This window comes from Protopterus annectens, chromosome 9.part0 (assembly GCF_019279795.1).
Source record: "Protopterus annectens isolate FY-2018-M chromosome 9.part0, PAN1.0, whole genome shotgun sequence".
Taxonomy (NCBI): Eukaryota; Metazoa; Chordata; order Ceratodontiformes; family Protopteridae; genus Protopterus; species Protopterus annectens.
Genome location: NC_056743.1, coordinates 970,081,124 through 970,093,796, shown reverse-complemented (window position 1 = coordinate 970,093,796; position 12,673 = coordinate 970,081,124). Strand labels below are relative to the sequence as shown.

The 12,673-nt window shown below is 45.7% G+C and overlaps 1 protein-coding gene across 1 annotated transcript in view; it reads left to right on the top strand.

Annotated features, from left to right (window-relative positions):
- ANKRD52 (ankyrin repeat domain 52) overlaps positions 1 to 12,673 on the top strand; it is a gene marked incomplete in the record, with an annotated part of 2,835,210 nt that overhangs the window by 1,221,560 nt on the left and 1,600,977 nt on the right. Inside the window, 1 exon segment of the mRNA XM_044083713.1 lies at positions 11,671 to 11,753. Within this exon segment, the coding sequence (XP_043939648.1) occupies positions 11,671 to 11,753 (83 nt within the window).

Genomic DNA, 12,673 nt, shown 5'->3' with positions numbered 1-12,673 from the left:
CAGGCTTCTGTATCTAAGCCTGCGGCCTCGGCGACTTTCGCTAAATACTGAGTCGAGATCGGCTCGGCTGGAGCGATTCTGGCTGACAGCTTTCGGCACCGATGGCTATCGGTGCGAATCTGTATTGTCCACTTCGATGTCGGCTCCGATCGGTTCCGACACCCATGTGGCACAGGCATCGGTGTCGGCTCGATCGGCTCCGACACCGTTACTTTGGTGGCTGTATCGGCTCCGGCTGGAGCGATACATCGGGCTTCCTGTCGGCTCCGAAGTCGGCTCCGACGGGATCTATAGTATCGGCTCCGATGGCTCATTCCAGGAAGAGGTCGAGGTCTCCTTCCTTGGAGCCGATACTTTCGGCTCGGCTTCACCTCTTCTATCGAACGGAGCCATCGTAGCCGATCTTCAAGGTCATCCAGGTTGTCAGATCATGACCTAGAGAGTGGTCAGTAGATTACTCAAGTCACAGGTACTGGCCCAAATGTTACACAGTCCGTCTCAGCAGGCGACTGTTGGTCCACACCCGTTACAGTTCCTCCTTCAACTCTACCCTAGAGCTTGGAGTTGGAGTCTTCGGGCATGGTTACTGCTACGGCTGGAGGACGGATACCCCTTCTGTTCCTTCAGCCTCTACTCTTATCTCCTCTTGAGACCTTCCTTAGAGGGATTCGGTGGTCGGCTTCCATGGTCTCCTCCGAGGGGTGAGTGGCATCGGACCCTTGTCCGAACCCGCTCTTCCCTTGGAGCCTCGGCCTTGGTGAGCTCGGCTCCGACATCTGCCTCGGAGACTTCCCTTTCAGTGGTCCCTGGGTTCCTAGCTCTTGAGCGGGTTCTCTCGGACCTGTCTGGGAGGGAGCATTCGAGGTGATGAAGAGTGTACTGGCCACTGGTATCAGTCAGCAGTCTGTTCCGTAGCTCCTCCCTCTATAGTACCTGTTGACATCTCTGCCACTTCTCTTGCTACAGGACCCAGAGATCCTCCGCCTCAAGTTTCCCCATTGGGAATTTCCCCTCTTCCGAGGATTCTCCTGATGTTTGGAGATCGTCCTAGGAAGAGGACTTGTAAGAGGAAGCATGTAGACTCCCGAGTCTGTCACCCGGATACTGACTTTGATGAGTCAGAGGGATCCCCTAGATCCCCTCTGAGGATGTCTCCTTCGCAGACATCCTAGAACTTCTGAAACAGAGGGAAACTGGCCCACCAACAATCCCTCTGAGGATGAGTCAGTATACCTAGAGGCGTTTGGATCTCGGCCCTCCACCTCCTGGGTGTCTCCGCCTTCGACCCCTTATGCAGGTTATTGCACGAAGGCTTGGGCAGCTCCTGACTCTGTAGAGCCAGTCCCTAGGAGGCCTTCTAAATTTATCACTGCCCAGTGACAAACAATTCCTTACCAAGGGTGTCCCGCTGATGCCATGGTGGTGGCTGCGGCCACCAAAAGGAACTTGCAGATCCTTCCGTGCCCGTCCATCCTCCTAATAAGGACTCTAGGACCATGGATAGATGCGTAGCGGATGTTTTCCTCAGCGACCTTTGCTGTCGTTCGCTGAATTACCTATGTCACTTCACCAGACTCCAAGGAGATATCCTGCAGGAGCTGGGTGAAGTAGTTCGGGGTCCTACAGCTGCAGGAGCTCAAGATAAGATTGCTTCGCAGCTAGGAACCCTCAATTCCGTTAACTCCTCCATGCTAATATCTTATGCTGCGGATGGAGAGTAGAGCCATGAGCACAGGTGTGGCTCTTAGACGCCAAGCCTGGATGCGGCTATGTGATTTTATGGATCCTTTAAGGCGTCCTTCACAAATTCTCCCTTTGATGGGTCAGCTTTGTTTGGCCCTGAGGTGAAGGAAACCTAGACCAGGTGCGAGCAGGACGGCAAGACTCTTTCTGCTGTTGGAGTCCGTTTTGCCACCCCTCCTAGGCCTTATCCGAAAGGACAGAAGGGTGGGAAGATGTGGTTCCGTAAATCCCAAGGAGTCACGCGGATTCACGTGGTCAGTTTACCCCTAGAGGCAGAGGGGTAACAATAACAGGCCGCTCTAGAGGCAGAGGGTCCGAAGAACCAGGGAAACAGGGAGCCTCTCTCTGACAAGCCCTTTCAGCATCCCTGAGGTGTTGCCCGGCTGTCCCTCCTTGGAGGCAGTCGGGGGAAGATTATCACTGTACCCAGAAGCCTGGCATTCCCTCACTCAAGACAGATGGGTACAGTCGATCATATCCAAGGGTTACATAATTCCTTTCGAGGAAAGTCCTTTCCCCTCAAATTCCCTTCCAGATGTACCACCCGGTCTAAGGGACATTGCAGAGTTAGAAATCAAAACTACTGCAAAAAGAGCCATTCAGCCAGTTACAATAGACCATTCAGAGCCGGAATCTACTCAAGGTTCTTTTGGTCCCCAAAAAGACGGGAGACTGGAGACCAATATTGGATCTCAGCAGACTCAACAAGTCTGTCAAGAAGGCAAGATTCCGAATGGTCACTCTTCAGTCAATTCTGCCCTTCTTACAGAAGGACAACTGGATGTGCTCAATAGATCTTCAGGATGCGTACTATCACATCAAAATTCACAGGCGGCTCCAGGAGATTTCTCCGCTTCCGGCTGGGGTCCAGTCACTTCCAGTTCAGAGCCCTGCCCTTTGGTCTCACTACAGCCCCAGAGTGTTCACCAAATGCATGGCAGTGGTCACGGCTCACCTGGGGCGTCAAGGATTCCAGGTGTTTCCGTATCTCGACGACTGGCTCCTGTCAGCCACCACCAGGCATCAGCTTATACAAGCCAGGGATTACACAATAGGCCTTTGTTCTCATTTGGGCATCTCAATCAACTCCGAAAAGTCATCCTTATCGCCCTGCCAGTCTATTACCTTCATAGGCGCAAACTTAAACACTGTTAGGATGTCAGCTACCCTTACAGAACAAAGAGTTTCAGACATTCAGACTCATGTCAGGATCATTCTGGCCAGCAAGAAAATACAGGCCAGAATGGTTCTGAAGGTATTAGGTCTCATGGCTGCGGCCATTACACTTCTTCCCTGGCTCGATTCTACATGCGCCTTCTTCAGTGGATGCTGTTCACACAGTGGTCATACCAGCAACTTCCAATCCGTCACCAGATTCTGGTGACAAAAACATGCAAAGAACATCTTGCTTGGTGGATCACATCGTCTCCCAGGTTCACCAAGGCAGGTGCTTTGTACCTCCGTCCCCGATAGCCACTGTCACCACGGATGCCTCCCTGATCGGGTGGGGGTCATTATCAGGGCAGGATGGTTCATGGGGCGTGGCAACCGTTCGAGTACCACCTGCACATAAATCTCCTGGAGATGAGAGCAGTGGTTTTAACGTTGCGAGGCCTCGGTGACTTCCTTGCGGTAGGGAGAATTGCAGTCCAGACAGACAACATGTCTGTAGTTTGGTATATCAACAAACAGGCGGAACCAAGTCCTACCCCTTGTGTCGAGAAGCGCTCAGACTTTGGCAATGGGCGATCTCCTCTCATCGGTTTCTGGTAGCAACGCATATCCCTGGGAAAACCAACATTATAGCGGACAGATTGAGCAGAGCTATCCTCATGCCTCACAGTGGTCTCTCAAGCAATCTATGGCGGCAGAGATTTCTCTGGAATGGGGCCGTCCATGTTGCGATCTTTTGCTACTCCCAAAACAGCAAATGTCCAGACTTCTTCAGCCTCTTCCTCTATCAGGCCATCCCCCCAGAGACGCTCTGACCCAGGATTGGCCCCAGGGACTTCTTTATGCCTTCCCTCCATTTCCTCTGATCCCTCAGGTGATCCAGAAAGCTACCGTTTTGAGAGCCAAATTGATTCTCATTGCCCCTTACTGGCCTCGACAAGTTTGGTTCCCGTTCCTCCATCATCACCTTTTGGTGCAGCCGTGGCATCTGGACCCAGTGCCAGATCTACTGATTCACCAATCCGGTCAGCTGCACCGGTCAATCCCCTCTCTCAACCTCACAGCATGGTTGCTCCACTTCCTTCCTTAGCCAGGCTTCCTTTGATCTCTAACCCTGTTAGAGACATCATAGTAGCTTCACTAAAATCCTCTACCAGGAGGATTTACACAAGCAAATGGAAACGTTTCTCTTATTGGGCTAAGGCCCAAAATATTGATCCTTTTACTGCCCCTGTTCAGGCAGATGTTCTTCATTCCACATTGCTGCAGTCCTAACTATTGGGTAGTCCGCTGTCCAGTCGGCCCGAATACCAAAGTATATGGCTGGCGTCGGTCAGGGCGCATTAGACTGACGTCAGTACGTCAGGGTACTAATGCGCATGACCGACGTCATATCCTCAGTCTTTTTTGCCGCATGGTCCGATGCAGAAGCAATTTTGCGAGTGCAGGTTGGCGTTCTGAAAGTTTCTGAAGTCAGAGTTTCAGACCGAATCAAAGTTGGCTAAGTACCCCGTTGGGGAATATTTTGGTTTTTCTTGCCTCAGTATTTAACGGATGTCAGAAAAAGTGAATAACTGTATTTCTTGTGGAAACAGATACCTCATAGGGATTACCATACTTTGTGTATACCTTGTTTAGGGCCTGAGCACGGCGTTGTTGGATGCCGCTCTTGTGCTAGATTTAACAAACGCACTATTAAGAGAAGGTTAGACTGTGCCAGGTTAGTTTTGGGAAGCGTTGTAATTATAAAATGCCGTGGAGGCTCCGCCGCTCGCCAAAAAGCGCAAGGACAAAGCAGCAAAGCCTAGAGTTGAAGAACCGACAGTCCCAGACGCCGGATCTTTAGAAGGCTCTGTGGAGCGGAGGTTTTGCCAGGTGTTTCTTTGGAGTCTCAGGGAGACTTTACTGTTACAGGATGTATCCTCTCAGGAAGTAGGCCAGGCTGAGGGGCTTCTCAGGTGCCTGTTCTTCCCTCTCTTCCTAAGGTGGTTAGAGCCTCCCTTCTGTTTCCAAGGCTTCTTTGAGAGGCAGGCCAAGTTTAACTTCAGTGGGGTTTCTCCTAGTGCTTCAGGGTCTTTGCCTAAGAAACATATGCTTAAAATGGCAGAGGATTTGATTACTATGATTAGAGGTTCTATGCCCCCCCCGATAAGAGGCCTAGGGTGGAACCTGAGTTTGAGAGTTTTGAGCAATGTTCGAGGCTTCTGAGTCTTGACTGAAGACTTGCAGGAGTATCCTCCTTATTCTGATTCTGATGTGGATGATTCTACTCCTTCAGCTTCTCCTCCTGAGGATTTTTCATTTTCAGAGACTCTGCATTCCATGAGGGAGCATTTTAAATGGGAAGGTCAAGATTTCTCTGATTCCAGGAAGAGGCTTAGGGAATTCTTGTTTTTACCCCAGCATAGGCCTTTAGCTATACCTCCTGTTCTGAATGTGGTGGAAGATGTTTTTGCAGAGGCTTCCCTCAATCCTGATTCTTTGCCTCCTGCCCCAGTTAAACCGGATAGGTACTATAGGGTGCCTGAGGCTCATAAGTATCTTTTTAAGAGTCCTAGGGCAGACCCGGAAACTGTCTCTCAGGGGCCTAAAGGTGTGAAGGCCTCTGTTGTTAAAAATCCTGTTCCTCCTGATAAAGAGGCAAGGGCTTTGAATAGATGGGGAAAGAAAGTGTATACTTCTTCCACTTTAGCCATGAGGGCGTTGAATTCAGTTTCACATGTTAAAATATCAGAATTATCTCCTTTCACAATTGAAATCTAAGGTGGATGCTCTGGCAGAAGGTATTGAGTGTAAAGAGTTGCAGGATTTAGTTCATGTGTCTGAACAGGTGGGTAAACATTCCTTGCAATGTGGTTTTGATGCTGTGCAGGCCTCCTCGAGGGTGGCTGCCACTGGTTCTGTTCTTCGTAGGCATGCCTGGTTGAGAGATCAGAATTTAGCTGAGCATGTTAAAACAAGGATTTTGGATGCTCCTTTGCAGTCTGATGTGTTGTTTGGTTCGCCTGTGGAAGCAGTCTTAAAGAAAATGGAGGACAAGGCTAAGTCTATGCAAACTGTTAAGGATTTTTGCAGGTGCAGCCTCCAAGTTTAGTAGAAATTGGCCTACTAAGGGATGGACTTATCCTGCTTATGATTCCCAGTCTAGGGGTAGGTCTAGGCGTGGCAGGGGCAGAGCTCAAGATTCTTTAGGCCTAGGACAGGAGTTCCCCTGCTCAGACTTCTGGTGAGGGCAGGGGTCAGTCCTTTCGTAAGCAGACCCAATGACCTGCCTTTTCAGCTGCCAGTACATTCTCGCCTGGCAGCACCTTTGGGAGGAAGGCTGTCTCTTTTCAAAGAAAATTGGGATTTAATTACCCAAGACAGATGGGTTCTGGATATTATTCACCACGGTTACAGGTTTTATTTCCATACCATGCCTCCTTTCAAAGGCATGCCAGACATTCCTCCTCTACAAAGACAAGAGGCTCACAAGCAAATTTCTCTGTTGCTCCACATAGGGGCCATTCAGCCAGTTCCTGTGCCAGAGAGGGACCTAGGATTTTATTCTCGCCTGTTCCTAGTACCGAAGAAGGGGAACACGTGGAGGCCAATTTTGGATTTATCTATCCTCAACACTTATCTGGACATTCCCAAGTTCAAAATGTTGACGTTACAACAGCTTTTACCTCTGCTGGGCAAGGATCACTGGATGGTAACTTTAGATCTCAAGGAAGCTTACCTTCATGTGCCTATAAGACTAAGTTGCAGGAAGTATCTGCGTTTTCGAGCTGGAAATTCTCATTATCAGTTCTCTGCATTGCCCTTTGGCTTATCCACTGCGCCCAGAGTATTCACAAAGGTTCTGGCTCCAGTGATAGCTTACTTCAGGCTAAAAGGAATTCAAATCTATCCTTACTTGGACGACTGCCTGATTCTAGCTCAAGAAAAGGAAGACCTTCTACAGCATTTGGATTATGTCATAGCAGTGCTAAGATGCCTAGGGTATTCTGTGAACGAAATAAAGTCCAGTCTAGTACCCTCTCAAGACATGTGCTTTCTGGGTGTGAGACTGAATACAGCAGCCCAGATGGCCTTTTAACCCCGGACAAACAAAAGAATCTTTCCAGTTACTTCCATCAACTATCTCTTCAGTCCGGGCTGACTGCAAGGACAGTCCTTCAAGCCTTAGGGTTCATGGCATCTTGTATTCTGGTGCTTCCCAATGCCAAACTGCATATGAGGAAGCTACAATGGTATCTCAAAATGTATGGACACAGCACTGCCAGGATTTGGACACTGTCATTCAAATAATACCTTGCATTCAAAAGGAATTTTTGTGGTGGGCTCAGGAATGTCACCTAAACAAGGGACTCTCTGTGACCCGGCCAGAGGCGAGTCAGATTCTAACGACAGATGCCTCAGACATTGCTTGGGGAGCTCATCTAAATGGAAAGTGGATACAAGACAAGTGGCCTGCCAGACTACAGCATCTACATATCAACATGAAAGAGATGTTAGCAGTCCAGTTTGCATTAATGGCTTTCAAGGAGTTACTTCTTCCAGGGCAGGTGTTGATTCTAACAGACAACACAACTGTCATGTGGTACATCAACAAACAAGGGGAACACATTCTTACCCATTGTGCAGGCAAGCAATGATTTTATGGGAGACTGCGCTCAGCTTGCAACTAACTCTTCAGGCAAGGTTTCTGCCGGAGCACAGAACTCCTTAGCAGATGTGTTAAGCTGACAAATCATGGATCCCCACGAGTGGAAACTGGATCTTCATGTATTTCATAAATTGACAGTGTCATGGGGAACTCCAGACATAGATCTGTTCGCTTCTCCACTAAACCACCAGCTGCCAAAGTTTTGCACAAAGAGGTTTCATCACACAGCTTGGAAAGTGGATGCTCTTTCTTTCAGTTGGAAAAATCTTCATGTGTATGCTTTCCACCTCTGCCTCTTCTCCCAAAGGTGCTTCTAAAGGTCAGACAAGACAAGCCAAGGATGATTTTAGTAGCTCCAGATTGGCCTCGGCAGCACTGGTACCCATTACTGAGGAGTCTGGTAAGGAAGCCTCCATGGCCTTTACCCTTGATTCCACACCTGTTGTCTCAGAGGACGGTCACCTGCTCAATGTCAAGCTTCAATCTCTTCATCTAACAGCCTGGCATATTCTGTTTTGAAAGACAGCAGGTCTCAACTTCCTCAACAAGTTTTAAATGTGATTATGGAAGCCAGAAGACCTAGTACAAGGAAAGTGTACGCAGAAAAATGGAAGAGATTTTAATTTGGAGTGCAGCAAACAATTTGGAGATTTCTGAGCCTAATTTGAGTGTGGCTCTTCAATATCTTACTGAGTTATTGGACAAAGGTTTGTCTTTCTCTTCCATTAAGATTCATGCTGCAGCAATTTCAGCTCACTATGATTGTGACCCACCATTGTTTTCGCATCCTTTGTTCAAGCAATTTCTTAGAGGGCAAAGAATATAAGACCCCACGTAGAGCTCCTACTCCTGCTTGGGATCTCAATTTTGTGTTGGAGAAACTTACTCTACAACCTTTTGAGCCTCGGCTACTGCTGAATTGAAATATTTGTCATGGAAGACTGCCTTTTTGTTGGCCATTACTTCTGCAAGAAGGGTTTCTGAGTTGCAGGCCCGTATGGCGGTAGAGCCTTTTTGATTTTTCATAAGGATAGGGTATCTTTACGTACTAATCCTTCCTTTATGCCTAAGGTGGTTTCTAGTGTGGCTTTAAACCAAACTATTCATTTGCCTACTTTTTATGCAGATCCCCAAAATAAAGGGGAAAAGATTTTGCACACTTTAGATGTACACAGGCAATTGCGTTATTATTTGAGCAGGACTAAGGATTTTTAGGCAGTCTCAGCAGTTGTTTGTTTCTTTTGCTTTGGGTTCGCAGGGCAAGCCTGTGTCAAAACAAACTATTTCTAGGTGGATTGGGTTTTGCATTGCATTTTGTTATTCCCATCATGGCAAGGAGATTCCAGCTGGAATTAGGCCTCATTCCACTAGGGCTACTGCCACTTCTACAACATTTCTAAGGTGGTGGCCACTAAGGATATTTTGGAGGCAGCTACTTGGAGTTCAGTGCATACTTTCTCTAAGCATTATCACCTTCCTCTCTACTCTAAGTCTAGGGCTGGTTTTGCCACAGCTATTTTGCAAGGCATGTTGTCAGTTCCTGCTTCCTTATGATTTGCCAGCCTCCCTTACCTCTGCTTTGGGATTCTACCCAATAGTTAGGACTGCAGCAATGTGGAATGAAGAACATAGTACAGTTTTGTACCTACCATAAATGTAGATGTTCGAGGATCCACATTGCTGCAGTCAATTTACCTCCCTCCTTCCCCTCTGTGTTTAAGGGTGGTTGTGTAGGTGAGGTTATATTCTGGTAATTTTGTATATATTGTACATATTTTTGGTGCAGGTATGTTTGGAATTTTTGGTTTTGGCCTTAGCTTTTCAGGGTCTTCTGACATCTGGGGCAAGAAAAGACTGAGGATATGACGTCGGTCATGCGCATTAGTACCCTGACGTACTGACGTCAGTCTAATGCGCCCTGACCGTCAGCCATATACTTTGGTATTCGGGCCGACTGGACAGCGGACTACCCAATAGTTAGGACTGCAGCAATGGGGATCCTCGAACATCTACATTTATGGTAGGTACAAAACTGTACTTTCTGGACTTCTTAGCAGAGATTTTTCATGCAGGCTCCTCTTCTTCCACAGTCAGAGTTCAATTGGCTGCTATTTCCAATTTTCATGTCGGGATAGCAGATCATAATATTATGTCCCATAGGCTCTGCAGGGCCTTCTTGAAAGGAATTTTCCTACTAAAACCTCCAATCAGGAATCCTCCTCCTCAGTGGGATCTAAATTTAGTGCTGACATCCTTGATTCTTCCCCTTGAGCCAGCTGTTTCTTGTTCCCTGAAATATCTTTCTTGGAAAACTTTATTCCTAGTGGCTATTACATCTGCCAGGAGGGTGTCTGAACTTCATGCTCTTCGGTTCGACCCCCTATTTGATTTTTCACAAAGACAGAGTATCTTTGAGAACTAATCCATCCTTTTTACCTAAAATTAAACTTCAAAGAACAATCTGAATCAATCCATTGATCTCCCTGTATTTTTTCCTAACTATTCAGATAGAGCTGAACAAAAGCTACATTATCTTGGCGTCCACCGTCAACTTAGATATTATTTGGACAGAACAAAAAAGTTAGAAAATCTGATCAACTTTTGTTTCCTATACGGATAATAAAAAGGCCTTCCTGTTTCTAAAGTGACTTTGTCCAGATGGCTTTCTTGGTCATCACTGAAATTTATACGCTCAGGGAAAACAGCTGTGCTCAAAACCTAAAGCACATTCAACTAGGAGTTTAGCTACTAATACAGCTTTTCAAGCTAGACTTCCTTTGGACACTATTTGTGCGCCACTTGGGCCCTCCTCACACTTTTGTTTCCCATTACAAATTGGACTTGGCCTCCAGGGACAGAGCCAGTTTTGGCTCTACAGTCCTCAAGAGTTTGTTCCATTGAGCCACCCAGGATAGAGGTGCTAGGGGCGGTCCCATCAAGCAAGAATGAAGGCGAGATTGACAACAACATTAAGTTATGTACCTACCATAACGTTCCATGTTAGTTGTCTTCTCTGCCTTCTTTAGACCCTCCCTCCTTCCTGGCCTGGACAGACCTTGTATAAGAAACTATTATACTAAAGACCATTCAGACCTGGTCCTTTTCCATCTGTAAGTTTCTTCTTCCTTTGGGAAGTATTTTATGCTTAGTGTTATTGCCTTTGTCAACAAGCGAGATCTGGGTACCGCCTTGCATCATGGGATATGGGGCTGCCTCGAGCTGGTAAAAGGAGTTCTCGAGGCTAAAGCAAGTGCAGTCGGGCCGAGGATCGGCTCCGAACCCATCAAGCAAGAAAGAAGGCGAGAGAAGACAACTAACATGGAACGTTATGGTAGGTACATAACTTCTTATTTCCTAATCTTGCTCATGGTTTCTGTTTTCTGCATTCCCCCCACATACTTCTTTCTGTTAAGGAGGGCGTGTGTGTCCCCTTTTTGTCTTTTTAAACTTGGCCAAAGGATTAGTAGTAGGGAAGACCTTGTGTGTGTGTATGTATATGTAGACTACTTGAGGGGATAGGATGCCTATATAGCTCCAACTGTGTGGGATGGGTACCTTTGGGTTAATAGATATTGACTTTTATGTGCTAATTTGTGGGTTATCCCATCTTGAGTTAGGAGTCTTGTTATCTGAGTGATCATAATGTACTTTTTACTTTCTCTGACTAGTTAATGGGGTCTGCTTTGAAATTCTGGCTAGAATAAATGTCTGCTTGTGTGAGAAATCCTTTCATATGAAATTGAAGTGCTGTACTGATACCTCTATGTGAGCATTTATTGTCACGACTTCTTCACACAGCTGTATTTTTCCATTCAATTTTTTTTGTAAAGCATGGCTTACTTTTCTCATGTGCATTTCATTCCTCCTTAATTTGTGTTGTACTGTACAAAATAAGAACTAAGACTGCTTCAGTAAGAAATAGCCCTGCAGTACCTACAGACATTTTTCATGGTGAAAGGGTTATAGGGTACTGGGACATTAAGTCTTTGAAACGTTCAAGTTTTTTTGTCTGTCCATGTATGTTTTCTGGGCATTAAATCATAGTTGCTTTTTAATCTTGTAAAATAGCACTGATGTGTCTCTTCTAATTTCCTTTTACTTAGGCGCGGTATCCATGGCATGTTCCCCTTGCACTTGGCCGTGCTGTACGGGTTTTCAGACTGTTGTCGCAAGTTACTTTCCTCAGGTAAGTGCTTGTTATGGTATTGGCATGCATATAGTTTGAGGGTTATTGATGAGGTCCTGTCTTCTATTTTTGTTAACATTTGTGAGTTCATAATTATTTGTGAAGTAAGTTGCCAGATTGTAGCATACATGTTAATGCCATTTCTTGGTGGTTTTTGAAACTTGGTAAGAAATTAATATGCAAATGTGTGTGTGTATGTATATATATATATATATATATATATGTGTGTGTGTGTGTGTGTATGTGTAGATATATATATATATATATATATATGTGTGTGTGTGTGTGTATGTGTAGATATATATATATATATGTGTGTGTGTGTGTGTGTATATATATATATATATATATATATATATATATATATATATAAAAATCTCAAACAAGAAAACAAAAGAAAGAATCAAGAGATCTACTGAATGTCGAAGTTACTGCCCAAAAGCACTTATCTGCTTATAATAATCTCTTATCTTATAACTATATACACATGGTAAACATTTAAATATTGCATATACTTGTGTCTGCGTGTATATACATTTCTGTCATTCATTTGAAGTGTCACACAGTCAAACATCTAACCGTTGCACATCTGATTTTCTAAACCAGAATAAAAAAAATATTGTAAATGACAAGTCTCACTGCACCCCCACACCTTCTTGCTTATTATATATACTAACTTCATGGTCACACTAGTGCGAAAGCGCAAATTTCCCAAACCACTGTTCTTATGTGTCACTCAAAAAAGCTGGTACAGCTGACTTTCGATCACCTGTGCTGGCATCTTTATTTTTTTGAGAGAAAACAAGAGCGGGACACTAACTGGAATCTGGTTACATTTAAATACAGTGGTTTAGCTTTTCTGCCAGGCTGTTTTCCAGTATTGAAGACATCCGAGGAAGCAGTTTATGTAGGAAATTTAT